Source organism: Callorhinus ursinus, unplaced genomic scaffold (assembly GCF_003265705.2).
Source record: "Callorhinus ursinus isolate GAN/ISIS: 27379988/994484 unplaced genomic scaffold, GSC_fseal_2.0 scaffold86, whole genome shotgun sequence".
In the NCBI taxonomy this organism is placed as follows: Eukaryota; Metazoa; Chordata; class Mammalia; order Carnivora; family Otariidae; genus Callorhinus; species Callorhinus ursinus.
In genome coordinates, this window is record NW_027397148.1 from 1,936,480 (window position 1) to 1,956,849 (window position 20,370).

The 20,370-nt window shown below is 48.4% G+C and overlaps 1 protein-coding gene across 4 annotated transcripts; it reads right to left on the reverse strand.

The window, feature by feature from the left end:
- Nucleotides 1-1,668: 1,668 nt before the first annotated feature.
- Nucleotides 1,669-19,915, reverse strand: CIDEA (cell death inducing DFFA like effector a). 4 transcript variants are annotated; one of them, XM_073888028.1, is made up of 6 exons: nucleotides 19,767-19,846; nucleotides 14,018-14,145; nucleotides 10,672-10,816; nucleotides 9,715-9,861; nucleotides 3,988-4,169; nucleotides 1,669-2,141 (listed from the first exon to the last, which is right to left on the reverse strand). In XM_073888028.1, exons 2-6 carry the CDS (start codon nucleotides 14,023-14,025, stop codon nucleotides 1,994-1,996), a joined length of 630 nt encoding a protein of 209 aa, XP_073744129.1. In that variant the 5' UTR covers nucleotides 14,026-14,145; nucleotides 19,767-19,846; the 3' UTR covers nucleotides 1,669-1,993. The 4 variants fall into 4 exon arrangements, with proteins under 4 accessions (XP_073744129.1, XP_073744130.1, XP_025720973.1 ...); XM_073888029.1 differs by having other exon boundaries at nucleotides 13,982-14,145; nucleotides 19,767-19,839; XM_025865188.2 differs by lacking the exon at nucleotides 14,018-14,145 and having other exon boundaries at nucleotides 19,767-19,915.
- Between the last annotated feature and the right edge of the window lie 455 nt (nucleotides 19,916-20,370).

Genomic DNA, 20,370 nt, shown 5'->3' on the forward strand with positions numbered 1-20,370 from the left:
AGGCGGCACTTCCACATTGTCCTTTTGCTTAATTCCCCTCCGCACAAAACAGGCCAGGGTGCCTTGTGGACACGGGGAGGAAAAGGGCACACCGAGGGAGGAGGGCACCAGCTGAGTCAGCAGGATCAGGCCCATCAGTGAAAATTCCTTTTTTGGAAGCCAGGCAGTCTCTTTCCAGGACTGCAGAATCCTTGGGAAGTGACGCAAGCCCTCAGTCAGAGAGACGCAGGGGCAGCACTCCACTCCTCCCAAGGTGGAAAGATGGCTCAGCGAGCTTTCTCAGTTTCTGGGGTCCTCTGCTCCCTCCTGGAGCACCCGGCCCAGCCCCAGCCCCAGCCCGCGGAGGGCAGGCTTCTCAGCAGAGCTCCTTATATAGGAAACCTTCCATCAGGGAGGCTTTTAGCGGGCAGCCCCGGCACTGCATCTGAGCCTTCTCTGCGAAACAGCCTCTACCACCGCAGTGTCCTACTCTGGAAGGAGACAGAAGCAGAAGGGGGCAGGGGGGGCTAAAATGCCTGTTTTGTCATGATGCTAAAAGCAGGGGCTGTGTCTTGAGGAATGCTGTGTGGTTCCTTTACTCTTGCCTCTCCTGCCAGGAAAAGCCTCTCCAAGCAGGCAGCTCAGGAATGGAGAGAACCCGGGACGGAGCCGACCGCCCAGAGGGTCTCTGGACTGTGTGTGAAGGGCAGCAAGGCCGAGGCCCCCGGGAAAGGCTGGGCTGTGGGCAGGGGCTGCAGAAACAGTGCGGGGCATTCTTTGCTGGGGTTTCTTTTCACTGAACTGCCTGCCAGGAAAGGAGAAAGGCCTCCGGGGTAACGTTTCCTAAGAGGAAATCACAAATCCGAGTTGGAGGACATTTGTCTCCTACCCTTAGGAGACAAATGGTGGTCCCCCTTATTCTAGTAGCAGCGCCCCCGTTTCCTCTGGGGAGCCGTGTTGCCCCCAGCCTATCTGTGCGGTTGGGGCTTACCCTTCTCTGCCTGTCGACCTGGTGTGGGGCCCTACATGTCACACCCTTGCCCCTGGGCCCCGGGGACCACGCGGCCCCAGGACTCCCTGGCGACTCATTTTCATGTGGGGAGGGCCGCCTAAGAGGACGCCAACTCAGAGGGAAGCAGGACCAAGACTCCTGGCTACCTCACTTGAGGGTCTGTACCCAGCAGTGCCTACAGCTAGAGCTGCCCCTCTGGGCTCACAGCGGCCTGGGTCAGTGTCCTGCCACTCGCAACCAGGGGTCCCACCTGATAACCCCGGTGACATCAGGAACTGAAGACATGGTCCACTAGTGCCATGCATCATCAAGTCTGGGTTTCAAGCAGTTTAGTGTGTGTGTGTGTGTGTGTGTGTGTCTGTGTGTGTGTGTTTAAGCTATAAGCATTGGTTGAAGACCTCCAGAACTTCAGGTTCTTAAGCTTTTGGGTCCCTTTGGGCTCATTCAGGACCTCATTAAAAAACAAAACAAAACACGAAAAAACAAAAACACAGGGGCGCCTGGGTGGCTCAGTCGGTTAAGTGTCTGCCTTCGGCTCAGGTCATGATCTCAGGGTCCTGGGTCCATTAGTTTAACAAACACTTAAAAGTGATCATATCTGTTAGCAGAGCACTTCTGGCTGAGTTTTGCTTATATATAGAAGTTTGTTTGGAACACAAAAGAGACAGGAGGGAAGCTTTACCCACACGAAAAGCAGCTCTTGTGATTGGTTTATTGCAGGAGGGGAGGAGCTGAAAGGCCCGATGCATGTTTGTGTGGCTCTGGAGCCACCTTCCCTCCCCCATCAGAGGCCCCCACGCTTCTCCTCCCTCCGGGCATCCCGCTGTGCAGCCCCATCTCATGGCCGTCAACTCCTTCTCCTTCCCCTGGGTGCCACCCCCGAGCCCAGGTGACCCGCAGAGTACAAATGCGTGTGATTTAGAACATAAAGCATCTTCAAAATCATCATTCGAGAGGGAATGTTTGGGTCAAGAGCCGCCCGGGTCCCTGCAGCTTGCCTCCTCATCTGCACGTGACCCCCCGTCTGGAGGGTGACCTGCGGGGAGCCTGCTCTTCTGTGTCACCCAGCAGTTGGAGCATGTACGAGCCGGTGTAGATGAGCAACTGTCCAGTCACCTGGGCAGCGTGGGACAGGAACCGCAGCAGGCTCCTGCAACAAAGGGGACAAAGATGCACGTCAGGCTAGGCGTTCTGGGCCAGCCAGGGGCAGACACGCAGCAATTCCTCACCACCCCCCAAACCTGCGCTCAGAGGAGGCACTGCTCACATTTGATGCTGTAGGGAACCACTCCCCCAAACCCGCCAGGACTGGCTGACATGTAGATGCTGACGCAGGGGGCCTGGGACCACCTTTCCTCCGGCCACTTCCAAACGTGGCCTGTTGCACAGTCATTAGGAAGCACGGAGAAGGCACACAGTGTGTTTTGTCCTTTGGCAGCTTGCTCACCCTAGCCACCTCAGGTGTGTGGGGCCTGTTACTAAAATCAGCCCAGTCGGATGTGAAAGGAGAAGCCAGGCTGAAGGAGAGTGGCCCCGTGACCCAGGTGGCTTAGGGTGGCTGGGACATCCCAACTGGGCCCTGTTCTGGCATCTAAGCCCTAGGGCTAAGCCTGGCATTCCCATTATTTCAGACTAAAAAAGGGGGTTTTAACTCAAATTCTTACTCTCTACCGAGTCCAAAGCAAAAGGATTTCATTCCAGTTTTGAAAGTTCTGTCACTTCACCAGGTCTGGGGGTCAGCCATGCCGCTCTGGAGAGCCCCCTGCCCCCCGGGTCCCACGACAGGACCCTGGCGTGATGCTTTCGATGTGGGGACCTGGATGACTTCTGTGGCTGCTTGTGGGGCCATCAGATCTCAGATGGTAAGAATTAGGACAAGAAGGCCAAATTTGCCTCTCAAGAAAGATTTTGCTGGGGCGGGATTTGGGATGAGGTTTACTTTCTTCATTATACTTTTCTACGCTGGTATAACTCTCCTGTCTCACTTCAGGAAAATCAAGCAATCAAGCTATTTTCTCCCATCTCAGCCAAAGGAGGAAGCTCTCCCAGGAGTCAAGATTACAACACAGGGACAGCAACAGCTGTCTATGAGTTGGCCATTAAGGGGTCTGAGTGGGAAACAGAGGCCGCCCGAAAGGACTGCGGGAGCCAACTCCGTGCCCGGGCCCGTGGCCCCTTCAGAGGAGACCAGTCTCATTTCCAGAGCATTTCCTGCCCTGCACTTGGCCTCAGGGATGACCAGAGTGGTCCCTATGGGGCCAGTGGAGAGAAGGAGCCAGGGCCCTCTGAGAAGCAGGGGCTCCTGCCCAGAGGGGCTGTGCAGGGAGCACCGGTTTGTCAGCTTGAAACCTTTTTAGACTGGTTTCAAAGACCTTCTCTGCTGTCGGTCTCTCCTCCCCCCTCCATGGGAATTAGGTACTAGAGGATCAATCTGTCTTTACTAGAGGACAGAAGTAGGTGTGTTTAGAGCCCAGGCAATCATAAAGAACTTGGAAGCAGACTTGTCATTTTAAAGATGATGGAACTGACGCTCAGAGAGATTAAGCAGCGTGTTAAAGGTCCCACAGCTGGCTGCTCAGAGGCAAGGCTGGGAGGGACTGCAGGGGGCCCTCTCATGCGGGCGGCGGGGGGCTGTCCAGCCTGGTCACAACCAGAGTGTTCCTGGGGGATACACAGAAACTAAATAATAAATAGAGAGCAGAACCAAATTTCTTTTAAAAACGAGGGCTGTGCATTTGGTTCTGCTCTCTATTTATTATTTAGTTTCTGTTTCCACATAGTATTTAATGGTCTCTGGAGGAAAAAATAATATTTTGGCTCAAGACTTTCTGTTTTCTGATTAAGTCTGTGGCATAAACGCCCAGAGGACAACAGGAACTAGTGAAGGTCAGCAGCCGCCGGTCAGGACAGGGCAGGGCTGGCCGCAAGCTGGGGACAGGCCACCCGGGCAGCGTCCACGCAGCTCCCAGACCCCCAGCCGACCCCTGAAGGGTTACCTCAGCAGGGCCTTGACTCCCGTACACCGGATGTCGTAGGACACCGAGTACATCTCATACATGGTGGCCTTCACGTTGAGGCAACCAATGACGTCCTTGGGGTTCAGCTTGTACAAGTCGAAGGTGACTCTTGCTATTCCCGCCTTCTTTGGCTGCTGGAGAGCTGAGACATAGTTGCCACCCTAGAACCAGAAAGGGAGGGAGAGACTTGAGGAGCCTCTCCAGCTGTGACATGCAAATCCCATAATTCTAGGTTTTTGCTAATTTTGACTGTGCTGGCTTAAAATCTGTTAGTGACTGAGCTGCTATTTACTTGAGGCCTGTTTTCAGCAGATCAATATGCTCCTATTGCTACCATGTCCAAACCCACAAGAAACTAGCCTTCCCCAAGCTACTTCCAGTTTAGTGACTTGGGATGAGTGCAGTTTGGCTCCAGGGCCCGGACTGTAGGATGGCTGTGCTACTGGCATGAGGTACTGAGCACATCCAGCCCGGTCACTTAGGGCCACCCATGGTGACTTGACTGACGTGGGCGATCTCATGCATATAGCTTGGTCTGCTTAAAGAGGAGCAGGCAGCTATTTCCATTTTACAAGAGGCTGCCTGGCAGGAAGCTTCAGAATCAAGTAGCTAAAGCAAGGGCCAGGGTGAGAACTTCCCAGGGCTGCCTCTGTTTTCTAGTCACCACCCTGGATGAACGCAGACTTCCTGGGGATACGGAAAACTGTTTGGTTACAAATGCCATGCAGGTCCTCCTGGAATATTAGTAGACCCTTCAGGTCAGGGGAGAAAGCCAGAGACCTCTGTCAGTCGTTAGGTTTACAAAGAGCATGAGACGATCTTCCCCACAGAATGTTTTGGAAAAAGCAAGAAGGGAACCAAGTTGTGCCGGGGGTGACTCTCCCAAGGGCTGGCTCCACACACGGATCTTGCGGTATTCAGGATTCAAAGGTACTACGTCTCAGGAACTCTTGGGGTTGGGAGTAGTTGAGGCTAGAACTGTTAAATTCACCAATGACAACAATGACTATGTGAAGGTAAAACATAAATTCCCCTAAAAGTACCCAGACCCTTCTTGCTGGAGCCACACTGCTCTCCTCCCACACAGGACATACGCAACAAGAGATTCTCGTGGTAGCCTGTTGTTTAATGTACAAGAGGTCCTGCTGCCTCTTTAGGGGGTATTAACCGTCCAGCATTTAGGAGACATTACTATTATTACTTTTAAGTAGTGTGGAGCCCAACAGGGGCTTGAACTCATGACTCTGAGATCAAGACCTGAGCTGGGATCAAGAGTGGGACACTTAACTGACTGAGCCACCCAGACACCCCTAGGAAACATTATTTTTTTAAAAATTAAGATTATATATGAGGGGCGCCTCGGTGGCTCAGTCGTTAAGCATCTGTCTTCGGCTCAGGTCGTGATCCTGGGGTCCTGGGATCAAGCCCCACGTTGGGCTCCCTGCTTGGTGGGGAGCCTGCTTCTCCCTCTGCCTGCTGCTCCCCCTGCTTGTGCTCTCATTTTATTTATTTATTTGACAGAGAGAGACAGCGAGAGAGGGAACACAAGCAGGGGGAGTGGGAGAGGGAGACACAGGCTTCCCTGCTGGAGCAGGGAGCCCGGTGGAGGGCTCCATCCCAGAACCCCGGGATCATGACCTGAGCCAAAAGCAGACGCCTAACAACTAAGCTACCCAGGTGCCCCAAATAGAATTTTTTTTAAAAAGAAGACTACTGAATGAAAAAGAGGGTTTTTTACCTAAAATCCGGCCACTGTTCTTTCTCACTGCCTCATGTTCCTTTCTGACGTATGGAAGTTTGTACCTTATTCCCCCTAAAAGTCATCCTTAAGATTGGGTCTTAAATCAAAATCAAGCCCTCACAAGCTCGATGGTGACACAATTTCTCTGACCTGCTGGCCCAGGAAGGAGAAACGATCACCACACCACCTGGTCCTAGGGCACCCTCCCAGGCCTCCCAGCGCTCAGACTGAAGACGGGCGACCCCTGGCGGCTATTTCTTGGCAGGCCGTTCTCATTGGCGTTAAATACAACTGGCCTCACTGATAAAACAAACAGACAAAAAACACATCTACAAGGGGCTAGGATCTTATCATCAGCTGGGAGGTGCCCATTTCCACTGGAGGGAAGATGGTTGAAAGGCCTAAGTCAAGAGAAGACACCAACCCCAAGTCGCTGGTCAAGCAGGCTTAGGGGGCTGTGAGGCCTCCCGCCCCCTTGGACACACCAGCCCACAGGATTATTTGTGCCCACGGCCTCTCAGCGCCCTTGCTCTGGCTCAGTCTCCCGGCGCCCACCCGCGCTGAGGGCCCACGAACCCAGTGTCTGTTATAAAAACAAACACAAACTGCCCTTCCCTTCTGAGCTGGTTTCCTGTTGCTCTTGTAACAAATTACCGCAAACTCAGTGGCTTGAAACAACAGAGACTTAGACCATAAAATCTGGAGGTTGGCAGGCCACAGTGAGCCGGCAGAGATGTTCCTTCTGGAGGCTGCCGGGGGAGACGGGGGCCGCCTTGCTTCTCCAGCTTCTGGAGGTGCTCTCGTTCCTTGGCTCCTCACATCTCCCCTCTTCTTTCCCTGCTTCTGGCCCTCACTATGACCCTCGTGTCCCTCTGTAAGGACCCTGTGATGGCACAGGTCTCCAGGTTATCCAGGCCTATCTCCCCAGCTCAAGATCCTTAACTTAACCACACCTGCTAGGTCCATTGGCCAAGTACAGGAACACTTTCATGGACTCCAGGGGTTAGGATGTGGGCATCTTTGGGAGGCTGTATTCTGCCCACAACATCTTTCTCAAACAAAAAGTAGTCCAGCTCAAGATTGCCTTTTAAGAGATTTGTCTGATTCACCCTATACTCTTCCAATCCAGCAGTAGCCCTTCCACCCCAGTTGTGATCACTAGAAATGTCTTCGGATACTGCCAAATGCCTCTCAAGGGGTAAGACTGGCCCCAGTTGAAAACCTCTGCTTGATGGATATCTATAGAGTCTATTGAAATCCACCTAAACAAAAGCTATTTGGGGTCATCACTCATTTTTAAGAGTGTAAAGGGGTCCTGAGGTAAAAAATTTGAAGATCACTTGCTTACTGGATTATTCTGATATTTTCACTCAACCGAGTTGATGAGATTCATCCATAGAGATACCTATAGTTGTACTTCCTGCGTTCTCACAGCCAAAGACTGTCCCATCCAAGGGACAGACACTGCAGTAGTTATTTATGTGATTGACATAGAAACTCATGGCTGGGTATCTGCGTGCTGGGTGTATGTCTAGGAGAGGGCTGGCTGGGTTTAGGAGGTGCTTCAATTCTACGGGATAAAGGCACACTGTTTTAAACAGCTGCCTTCTTGTGCTACATCATGGAACCTTCTTGAGACGTATCTTTAGTACTGCCTGGCTCCATTTACTTTAATTGTCAGAAATTCTATTTGATTCTTTCAAGACTACCTAGTGCTTTCTGATTACCTCCTGTCCTGTCTTACTTTTGATTACCTTTTATATTTCTTTGGGCATTTTAAATACACTTATTTTATACTCTCTATCTCATGATTCCAACATCTGAGGTCTTTGGAGGTCTGACTTCATTATTTCTGCTTACTCTCACACACAGTGCCTTAAGTCCTTACATTCTATGATCTGACTGTGAACTCACATTTGTTGGAACTTAATGGAAACTCTCTGATGTCTGGATCAATGCTCGTTCTGAGGCTATTTGCTCCTACTGGTTACATGGGGACACAATCAACCCCAGCTCACTGGGGCTGGACGGAGGGACCAGTTGAGCAAAGAGAACTCAATGGATAAACTCCTTCCATCGATGCTTCCCTCCCCAGGGCTCGGGAAACTAAACTCTCAGCTTGAATGTTTTTGGAATCAAGAGTCCTTAAAACCTCATGCAGGCAGTTTGTGTTTATAGATTCTTAGGAGAGAACTTTAAGATTCTCTGCTTTATGTGGGCATCTCTAATCTGGGCCCTTACCTTGTGTCAGCCCAAGACTTTGTCTCCTGTCCTGTCAGCACCTGTCAAAACTGCAGCCCTTAGTCACCGACGTGAGTGGATGGCCACAGGTGAGACGCCTACAGGTAAGCTGCTTCTCTTGATTCTGGCTCCCAGAAAAGTTTTGGCCTCTGAGGATTTTCCCTTCTTGAAGGTCAGTAAGCATATAAGATATGTTTTAATATTTTGCTTTACACTTTTAAGTGTTTTATAGTGGGATCCAAGATATATATATAATCTGTAGTTTTCCTGGATATAGAAACCTTTATTCAACTTCTTTACTTTTCTAAATCACTGTACATTCGTGCGCGCGCGCGCACACACACACACACACACACACACACACACACACACACATCCCTACTTAACTTCACTGGCTATGTTAGCTTGCTGGCCTCCTCAGGACAGAGACTGGGAATGGTCACCAGATCACATCTGTGCACTTTTAACAGGATCTGTAGCTCCTTACTGGCCTAAACCTGTTCCTCAGAATTATTTGCTTTAAAGCTGGTGCGGCCACTCTGGAAAACAGTGTGGAGCTTCCTCAAAAAGTTGAAAATAGAGCTACCCTATGACCCAGCAATTGCACTCCTGGGTATTTACCCCAAAGATACAGATGTAATGAAAAGAAGGGCCACATGCACCCAATGTTTATAGCAGCAATGTCCACAATAGCCAAACTGTGGAAAGAGCTGAGATGCCCTTCAACAGACGAATGGATAAAGAAGATGTGGTCCATATATACAATGGAATACTACTCAGCCATCAAAAAGATGATACCTTGGGCGCCTGGGTGGCTCAGTTGGTTAAGCGACTGCCTTCGGCTCAGGTCATGATCCTGGAGTCCCGGGATCAAGTCCCACATCGGGCTTCCTGCTCAGCAGGGAGTCTGCTTCTCCCTCTGACCCTCTTCCCTCTCATGCTTTCTATCTCTCATTCTCTCTCTCTCTCAAATAAATAAATAAAATCTTAAAAAAAAAAAGATGAAACCTTGACATTTGCAACAACATGGATGGAGCTAGAGGGTATTATGCCAAGCCAAATAAGTTAGTCAGAGAAAGACAATTATCACATGATCTCACTCCTATGTGGAATTTAAGAAACAAAACAGAGGATCATAGGGGAAGGGAGGGAAAAATAAAACAAGACGAAATCAGTGAGGGAGACAAATCATAAGAGACTCTTAATCATAGGAAACAAATTGAGGGTTGCTGGAGGGGAGGGGCGTGGGGGGATGGGGTAATTGGGTGATGGACATTAAGGAGGGCACCTGATGCAATGAGCACTGGGTGTTATATGCAACTGATGAATCACTGACCTCTACCTCTGAAACTAATAATACACTATATGTTAATTAATTGAATTTAAATTAAAAAAAGAATTATTTGCTTTAAATTATATAGCCCCTAGGCTTATTAAGATGCTAAGTTTCCTAGAAATACTTTAAAGCAACCTTTTGAGGGTGGCAGATCCAGTTATTAGGTGAACACAAGGTATATATCTAGAAAGAGGGCAAGACAACACCAAACTAGGGAATGCACTTTGTGCGTAAAAAGTCGGCTAAGCCTGCTTCTCCCTCTCCCATTCCTCCTGCTTGTGTTCCCTCTCCCGCTGTCTCTCTCTCTGGCAAATGAATAAATAAATAAATAAATAAATAATAAACTCCTGTTTAAAAAAAAAAAAGTCGGCTAAGTGTTTTTGCTTACCGGTGTCCACTTCTGCCCTTTCTCCAAGATCATGAAATGTGTGTTGTCTTCTAAGGTCTGAAAGAACTCTTCGGTATCCACCACTGTTCCATCTTCTTCCAGCACCAAATTGACTAATCCGCTGGTGATAACTAAGGCTTCCAGCGTCTAGATTGGCAACGCGTCAGAGACATGGAAGAAAGCAGGAGATTCCATTTTGACCACTCAAAGCCACTGATTAAGTTATAGTTTCAGAAGTACTGTCTGATCTTGCTAAAATTTTAGTGGTAAAGATCTACCTTCACTGGTGTCTATGACTTAGTCTTTGCCTGGAAAAAGAGAAGTGCAGATTTTTAATGGATCTATCTTCTTCAGAGATTTCAATGACATGAGACAAATGAAGACACTGGGTAATAGCTACAGTTTCTAAAATTACTTATTTTGACAAATAAAATGAATAATGCAGCAACACGATAAAGAGCCTTAGTCTCACGTCCCATATGTGAACATCTCTCTTGCTATAGGGTCTGCATGTGGGATGCTCATTTATTTCCATGGGTGTCTTTGTCTGGGTTATGCCTCCATAACCCAACTCCACAGACTCCAGAAAGTCTGTGATTCTTCCTTATTTGGTGATCTAGGACACTGTTTTAGATTAAGGACTATTCTTCCCTGGGCTTTATAACCGAAAACAGATTTCCAAAGCCTGCTGCTTCCCTGTATTCTCCCTTGTCAAAGAAGAAAGGCTACATTATCAGTTGATGACTGTTTTTAAGGCCTTTGTTTCTGCAGCTAAATCTTTTATGGTACAGAGAAGCGATAATGTTCCCTTTCATATTTTTCTTCTCCCCTTAGAGTCTCTGATGTCATGACAGTGACATTTCTGTCTCTGCCGTGGGTTAGGACTCAAGACCAGAGCCCCATGTGTGGTCAGGGGCCCTCCTGCGAGTGGGGGGGAGGCGCCGTGGCTCCTGGCACCTTGCTGAGGAGCTCCTTCAGACTGTTGGCCATCACCCCTCGCCGGCTGCTTCTGTCATGGTTGGAGACCCGGAAAGGGCGAGCCGAGTGCATGAGAGGAGTTAGTAGGACTCTCTTGGTCTGTGATCCCATAAATGTCAGGGGCCTGGAAATGGAGGGGAAAAGTAAAAATATCTTGGACGTTATCTTCAAAAGAGTCTTTAAAGAGAGGTTTGAAGTACACAAAATTAAAACAATTTTAATATTTGCATCTGAAAGAAAGAAAATCAACAGTTGGGGATTATTGAAAATTTTATATATATATATACACATATATCCTGATATCCAAATTATATATATATATATATAATTAAAAAACACAACCATTATATTATTACACCTATTTTACTGGAACATTCAAAGTCCTTGTAGTAACTACGTGAGAAAGAAATGGTAAGGGTATCGAACTCAAACAAGAACTAAGAATTCTATGCTGCAAACATGGCTTTTACAGCTGAAAAAAATCTTTAAAAAAAAAAAAGAAAAGAAAAAGATTTCCAGAGGCTATGAAGTGGCCAAGCAGAGTTAAAGAATTGGGTACACATGCACAAAAGTTACATATTGTACAGTAAGACTAAGCCAGGAATTGAAAAGCCAGATATTGGTCACTAGAGCAATAAACTAATTTTTAGAAATTAACTTAGAATAAACGAGGAACAACAAACACTATAATAATTGTGGTTGGAATAACAAGAAGGAAAAGAACTTTGGGCCATATGTTACATGACACTTTGGAGTAAGTTCCACATCTAACAAAGAATTCAAAATTTCACTATTAAAAAAACTAAGAAGGAGAAGGAAAATAACAAAACCAAATCAAGACATTTTTCTGAGGAAAATAATCTCCAACCCTTGATTATCAAATTTTAGTTACCTGCATATACACACACACACACACACACACACACATATGTACATATATAGTACAAATACACACACATATATATAATGGGGATAAACGAGAAGCTCACAGCGTTAGTAGTTATTTAACAAACACTTTTGTTTTTAAAAATTTTATTTTTAAGTAATCTCTACACCCAACGTGGGACTCGAACCGACAACCCCGAGATCAAGAGTTGCAGGCTCCACTGACTGAGCCAGCCAGGGCCCCAACATTTGCTTTGTAAATATTAATTCACTTAATCCTCAGAAAACTCTGTGATATAGTCCTGATTTTCTCAATTTACAGGTGAGGGCAATCAGGCCAGAGAGGTGCCCCGCAACTGGTAGGAACCAGAGCTGGGATTATGACCCAAGCACCTGTTCTTGGCCTCATAAAGGTTTATCTAGATGCCTCACACTAAAAGAATAAGACAAGTTTGCATATTCGGGAACATACGAGGCTTTCGATAGCAATTAAAGAAATGCAAAGCCACCTCTGACATACTACCGCATGCTTTTAAACAAACATGCAAGGAGTTATTTAAAACTAACTCCGTAAGGAGAAACAGATGCTCCTTGCCGTGGCACTAGGCAGGGCTTCAGTCTCTTTGGAGACCAGTCTAGCAATGTGTAGTTTTCACCCAGGACTAGGGGCTGTTTTATATTTAGGAATATATCCATAAAGAAATTATTTAAAAGAATATAAACAGGGCGCCTGGGTGGCTCAGTCTTTAGGTGTCTGCCTTTGGCTCAGGTCATGATCCCAGGGTCCTGGGATCAAGCCCCGCATCAGGCTCCCTGCTCAGCGGGGAGTCTGCTTCTCCCTCTCCCACTCCCCCTGCTTGTGTTCCTTCTCTCGCTGTGTCTCTGTCGAATAAATAAATAAAATCGTAAAAAAAAAAAAAAAAGAATATAAACGTAAGTTAGCAACATGTCAGGTAGCTTGTTTCATGTCAGGTGCTGTGATAAGTGACACATGACCTCATTTAATCTCTGCAGCTCCTGAGGTAATAGCACCTCTAGCTTTGCTCTCCCCACACCTGAACGGTGACTACCGATTTCAGGTGCTCAAATAGTTGTGGACAATGTGGACAAATAGTCTGTACAGTGACTTCAGGAGAATGAAACAAAGGGCTTTATTTTTAGGGCAACCTTGTAGAAGATACAAAGTGAAGACATCACTGCTTTCTGACACTCATAAAAGCTTGTCTAGATTAACCCTATGAAAGCTAAAATTCTAGAGACTTCTGTACTTTTTGTGAATGCCTATCACCTAGGATTTGGTACTTTATTTTATACATATACATACACACATACATACATACCTGTACATATACTGTCATATATTTATCTATGCTTTATTTTCCCAACCAGATTAGAATTTCCTTACGGACAAAAGCTTCTCTGTTGTATCTCCCATAATGCCTAGACTAGCACTAGGCATATGTGTTTTAAGTAATATGTGGTCTAACTTGAAGCTCTACAAATGGACATAGTGAAAATTCAGTGGTTTACCAAGTAATTTTCTTTTTTTTTTTTAAGATTTTATTTATTTATTTGACAGAGAGAGACACAGCAAGAGAGGGAACACAAGCAGGGGGAGTGTGAGAGGGAGAAGCAGGCCTCCCGCCGAGCAGGGAGCCCGATGTGGGGCTCGATCCCAGGACCCCGGGATCATGACCTGAGCTGAAGGCAGACGCTTAACGACTAAGCCACCCAGGCGCCTCCTACCAAGCAATTTTCTATATGAAAAACCGATAGTATAGTAATGAACCAGTTCTCAAAAATTGTCAGGATAAGTTCATGCTCGTAGCACGATCAGCCAGTTTCAGCAAGGTTTCCATAAGAGTGAGTGTCTGCACCTTATCCCTCTGCCCTAGCAACAAATTGGCATTCTAGGAATCAGGCCTGCTTTGTTAGCATGGATTTGATCTGAAGAGTATTCAGCCAGCTTCACATCAGCACGTCCTAACTGCTCACATCCGAGCCCTCACTATGGCCAGCTTGTGCTTGCTCTTAACATGTTAACTAATCATCATCACAACTTTATAGGGAAAGTATCACCCCAATTTCTCAGATGGGAAAACTGAGGCTCAGAGTGATTTCTCCAGGTCACTCAGTTAAGAAGGAAAAGACAGGTCCTTTCCCTTCTAGGCTGGCAAAATCTATGCATTATTTATTCCTAGTGAGGCAACTGTAAGGGGATTGTGCCAGGTTACTGACCTCTGATTCAGGTGCCCCATTAGATTGAGCAGAGACCCAAGGAGTGAATCCAAGCCTTGAACTGACACAGTGGTGAGGCCAGCAGACAGCCTCCAAACTTTGGCCCTGATTACAAGACATTACACCAGGTTCCTCAGTTACACAACCCGATGAACAAGATGCCTACATTCTGCTGAGCTGACGCTGCAGAGAACCCACTCACAGTTCCATCTCCGGCAATTTGGTGGGCTGTGCAGCGAGGATTTTCCATATTACGCTTTACATTTAGGATCGGGCTTTGGTGGCAACCTACTCATGGCTGCTGAAACTTACAACTCCCAGGGGAAGTTCCTGTGAGGAGGAAAGAAAGATACTAGTTCCACTTAATGCCAGACACTGGGTACATCAGTGCTTCACTTAACAACTTGACAAGACAGGTGTGTTAGATGAGCAAAAGTGAGGCTCAAGAGGTTAGGAAATGAATAAGGTCAGAGTTAGCAAGTGCTAGAACAGGGGTTTGAGTCCAGCTCCCACTTTTGCACCACGGTGTCAGCCCTATAAGGGTGAAAACCCTCCTATGGGACAGGCAACCTTGGATCCTCTCTGGCAAGAGCCTCTCTTCTCCCCACAAAGCAGGAAATCATTGCCATGAACCAGAAGTCCTTCTAGAATCCATACTCACTGAGGCCAGGGTCTGTCTGCACATTTTCTGACTTCCCCACAACCCCTAGCCTACTGTTGTCATGCAATCTATTCACTGAGTAAAAGACAGGCTAGAACAAGATCAGAGAAATGGGAGAACAAAGTTCATGTCCTGGAATCTGAGGTCCAGGAGCCAGAGGCCAATGGCACACCTTGTGGGCATGAACAGCTTTGACCTAGTTAATTGTGGTCTTGTACCTCCTCATTGGATGCCAACATTCATGCCTTAGGAAGCACCAGTGCTCCAGTTACGTAGTATAGGTGATTATACAGAGTCCTGATTGTCTTTTAACTTCGGACAAGATAAGGGCTGGCAGCGATCTCTGGTCCTCCCTCTCCACGCTGCCCTCAAGATAGCCATCCTCAATAAAAAAAGTCCATGTTCTTCTTACCCATTACTTTTCCTAACTGGGAACTGGTTCGTTGTCGGAGAACAGGCTTACGGAGTGCACCTCAAAAAATCCTCGAAAAATTAAATTAAATTAAATTTATTTAATTAATTTATATAAATTACATTAAATCCTTATATTCCTTTTAAGGAACAGGATGAGTGATTTGATGTATCAAATTATATAAAATTGAGACTCTCTTATGGATAACATAAAAAAGGGTTAAATGAAATTTTATGTACACTAAAACTATTTGACAATTGTTATAGGAGTATTTACTTTGCTCCAGCTAAAGGGGCAGTGGGGTTAACTAGCTAGCTAAATGAACAAAGCATCATATTGATCCAACTCACTCCTGGTCCTCCTAAGAGGATAATCTATGTCACTGGCTATCAGCACAATGCCTAAAACGTGTTGCTATTCTCCCCTTAATATTTTAATATATCAAAGTCAAGACAGGAGCTCTGAGAAGCCTTGGATTAGATACATCACACGTCAGTCACCCTCTAATTCCTGGGAAAGTGCAAACAAGCCTACGAAGCAGGAAGGAAACAGCTCACTAAAAGGAAAAGAAAAACCAGGAAACAGGTTATTCAAGGAAACATTGTTTCGGGGAAATCAAGACAAAAAGAGAAGTCAGACTTCACAGAACATTCTTAAAACTGGGAAGGGGCATATCTCCCAGAAGTGAGGAAAACAGAGAAATCTTTGTATTTTTCCCGGAGGGAACTGAGGAGGCTCAACTTATAACAGTGTGGCAAATAAAGCAAGGAGCCACAGACTGTGGGCAGATGTGAGCTTTACTCCAGGAAAACGAAGCTAGCCCCCCCAGAGCATAAAAAATCATGTTTTTATGCCACCCAATGGACTGATGTTTCTTCCAAAAGTGGAAGGAGGGGAAAAGGGCAGGCCTGGGAACAAAGTTTCCCCCAGAGAGAAACATTTTGGGGTCAGCAGTGATGAGGTGGCTCTGTGAGGCCGTGTAAGCAACTCCCTGGGGAACATCCAGAATGAAATGAATGTTTCAGTGTCTGAGCGGCCCATCTTCGTGTTAGGTGGAAAGGAGGAATCCACCTGAGAGTAAGGCAGTGCGGACGTGCGTGGGCAAGTCAACCAAGCAAGCACTACCACTAAAGCCTGGGGACAATGAGGACATCAGGGAGGGAAGCGGTGATGTCCAATACAGCAGTGCAGAGAGACAGACAGGATTGAAAAGCGGACATCAGGCCTGGCTGGATCTGGCCAAGCAGTAGGGACAGTGTCGGGGTCTAACTCAGTGGCCGCAGCTGGAGGAGTGTCGGCCTCAGCGATGTTTCCCGCTCCCCAGCAGTGCCCGAGCCTCCTTATGGGCTTACACACATGGGGCACCGCGGCCCCACAGGGACTGTGCCGGCTCCCGTTTGGGCCTTGACCAACCTATCGAAATGCTTGATGCAGTAAGAGGACTCAGTGTATGACCATGAAGTCTTTGGACACTTTGAGATGTTATTAAAATAACAGTTTAGGGACGCCTGGGTGGCTCAGTCGTTAAGCGTCTGCCTTCGGCTAAGGTCACGATCCCAGGCTCCTGGGATCGAGCCCCTCGTCGGGATCACTGCTCAGTGGGAAGCCTGCTTCTCTCTCTCCCACGCCCCCTACTCGTGTTCCCTCTCTCACTGTGTCTCTCTCTGTCAAATAAATTTGAAAAATTAAAAAAAATAATAAATAAAATAACAGTTTAGACCCACAAAAGAGTGAGCGTCGGTAACCGGGGAGATTTACTTGTAGCAAATGCAATTCCTTGCTTATGTCACTAGTAAGAAGGTGGTGAAATGTGTCCTGAAATGCCAGCTATACACAACCTAGAGATTCTTGTTCAAGGAAAGGAAAGCTGTACCAAATAGCAACAAAAGCAGCAATTTTGCGCCCAGTATAGTATCTAACAGCTCTGTAACAACTTCAAGGTCGGTGTGAATGCTCTCGCTCACCGACAGACACAAAGGCTGAGCAGCTTTGTCTATGACCACACATGCCGGTGTGGGCATCCTTGATGTCCAGAGCTCTGCTAAGAGACCTCAGGCTGCTTGTGCCTTGACTATGGTCTTGAAGGATCACAGACGATTAACAAATTATTGACTGGTTTAAGACTTTAGAATTGCTGACCTTAATAAAAGATGTGTTTGTGGATTAAATTATTTCTTTGGCAAAAGGCAGTCATCTACTAAGGAAAGACAGAGTTAGGGCCATCTAGGTTAAATTAAGGAACACGGAGGAGACAGTAGCAAGACTGTAACTAACAAACGTGGCCATCACCTAGTCTGTGGCTCACATGGGTCTTCAGCCTGGACATAATTCTAAAGAAGGACAGGGAAGAGAAGTGTTTTCCTTTCAACAAGCATTATGCATTGTTTTTCTTCCAGTTTATTTTGGAAGCAGGTAGATTTTTTTTTCAAAGAACTGCACAGTGTGTCCCTAACAAATGGTCACTCACTTTTGGAGTTTGCCAAGCTCAGAAGAATGTGTCGAGTAGACCTTCCCTATGTTTTGATTTGCCAACATTTCACAAGCAAGTCCCCTCCATACACACTTGACCCAATGGAAACCTCACACCGATGCATTTTGGATCCGGGTAGCCTGTTGTAGGAACCGGGTGAAAGGGCAGGGTCCGCAGGCAACGCCTGCTCCAGGCAACCCCAGCTAGGAATTAGTGCCTACTTACCAGTCCTTAAACCTCAGCCTGCCACCTCCCTAGGGCTCACAAGAAGTTGCAGAATGGGTGTGTTTGCATATTTGAGAATTGCACCCCAAACTGTCAACAGCTGTTACCCACTGGAGCGGGATTGTAAGGGGGGTGGGGGAGGAGAGGAACAAAAAAGGAAAGAAACCAAGGCTTTACCTTTATGCTTACCTGCGTTATAGAAGATGCATGAAACAAGTCTGTTTCTCACCCTCCCTGGTTCCTACTACTTGACTTCTGGTTTTGGGGGATTTTTTTGTTTGTTTTTAAAGGGAAAGCCCATGCTGTTCAGACAGACCATCTTTACATTTTGGAAGCTATTTTTCTAACCTTGAGTTAGAAATTTGCACACAGCAAATTCAGCCCCCTATAGATCACACTAGTTTTGTAAAGTGACGCTCTCTGCCATCCTTCCCTTTCAACCTACCCTATCCCTCTGCCCTTTGGTACAAATGGGATCAGTCACCTCTGAAAACCTGCATTTTAAAGAACTCAAGGGCTTTTCTATCCTTTCTGAAGTACTTTGAAGATCTTCAAAGAAGCACTATCCCTTCCATAAATTTATATTTAAAAATTACTTCCATGCAATATTTGGATTTTATTAACAAGGACAGGATTGGGTGTGTCAAGATACTGATGTGGGAAACAAAAGCAGAAAAGAAATTATTAAATTTTCTTACTACCTACAGCCCATTGACAAGTCCTTGAAACAGGCAGAGTGACATTCCTCTAGGGACTCAACTGCCTCAATGTTAATACTTGGCTAAGGGCAAAAGACAATGCTAGCCCAACCCCCCCCCCCACACCTCCCCCAGGATCCTGTAAGTCTACTTTAACATACAAAAATTCCTTTGGAAACTTCCTTTAGCTCTACCACCCAAGATACATGTTATCAATCATGCCCCAAGCATATGACGCACCCATATGCATCTGAAGGGTCTCATGATTGAATTTCTACTAAACAGTAATAAATGACCTTTCCTAACAATAGCTAGCCCCCCCTCAGGATCCTGGAAGGCTTACACTATCCCTAACCCCCCTCCCAACTTGAAAGTATATAATGGGTCACTCCTCATGAGCCTCAGCTCTTTCTGTCCCTGTGCTTTAATAAACCTTTTTGCATCAAAGACCTCTCTAGAATTCTTTCTTGGCCGTAGGCTTCCAACACTAACGTTCTTTCCTACATCAATATTATGAAGATGAACGGAAGCTGGGTTGGGGTGAGGGTAAGTGCTGCGGTGCCTTCAAGCCCCCAGAGGGGTGCAAAGCCCTGGGAGAGGGGATAAGACTCCGCACGCGTCCCTGGCAGGGAGGGCGCTCTCGGACGCGGCGAGGAGGGGGAGCCTTCTCCCCAAACACCCCCTTACAAGCTTGGGTGGATTCATCAAGCAGGGGTCAGGGCGTATTCAGAGCCCAAGGGGTGCTCTCGGCTCAGCCCACCCTCCCCTTGGAGCTCAGAGCCTCCCTCGTCTTTAGGGGTAAGCCTGGACCATCCCAAAGCTGCCCAGTGTCCCCACCAGCGCCCCAGCTCCTGTTGCGATCCCGAGGTACCCTAGAAGCCCCGTCCCCGCGCACCTTGGAGGCGTTGCCCGGGTTTCCCAGGACGGGGGCCCTCGAGGATCTGCACCGGTGGATGCAGCAGCAGGAAGAAATTCAGCCACTCCCGTACTCACCACTGTCACCTGTTCCGCGGATGCCCGCGCACCTCGGGAGAGCCACACCTGGCACCTGCGGCCAGCTGGAGGAGGGGAAGGAGACCCGCAGCGGGCTCGGGCTCTGCCCACCGGGGCTGCCCGAAGGCGTGCGCACCAGAGGTGAGGCTGGGTGCGTAGGCTGGGACGCGACCTCGGGCAGCTCCTGCTCGTGGGGCGCAGGGGGTGCCAGGGGACCCCGGGCGCAGGGAGACGAGGGGCTCACGCAGGTGCCAGACACACGGGGATGCAGAACGCTCAGGGCGTGGGGGGGACACCGGGCTCAGGTGGGACGCAGAGTGCCCAGGCACAGGGGTATGTGTGGCGCGGGGGTGCGGGACGCTCCGGGATGCGGGGTGCATGAGGTGCAAGGAGACGCGGGGCGCAGAGGGGACGAGGGGCCCAGGGGGATGCGGGGCGCGGGAGGACGTGGGGCGCTGGCGTGGCCCTGAGCCGGGCTCGCGCCGCACTCGCCTGAGGAGGGCTCCCGCGTAGTCGCGGGCGGTGTCCATCTCCAGGGTCCCCCTCACAGGCTCGGCTTCCGCCCGCCCGCGCCCTCTTAAAGCCCTGCCGCCAGCCCCGCCCCGGGCCCCGGCCGGCCGGTCCGCCCCGCCTACAGGCAGGACCTTGACAATGGGCTCACCCCTGCCGAAGGTCGCGGCTTGGCCTTCTGGGAGAGCGCCCGGGTCCGTGCCACCTCGGGGCCCTACGGGGAAGGTGGCTCTCGCAGACCGCTGCAGAGGACGGTCCCCACGACTCGCGACCCCCAGCTGCCCCGCGGGTCCCCTGATGGTCACTGTTAGTCTATGTTTGCCTTGCGCGTTCTGGGAGTTGGGAGTAACTGGCGACATCACCAGCGGAGGCAGCGTGGCTTTGACTGTGAAAAGGCAGATGTGTTGTTTTCAAACCCAGGCCACGCAGGGAGAGGCCAGGGCGGGGGAGATGAGGTGCAGGATGAGTTACCCCCAGGGCCGCGCTGGGTTGGCGCCCAAACTGCAGCCCATGACGTCCTGCTCCAAGCTCAGCAAGCCAGTTGGCAAGGTGAGGAGGTTGCTGCGGACACCAGGACACATAGCCC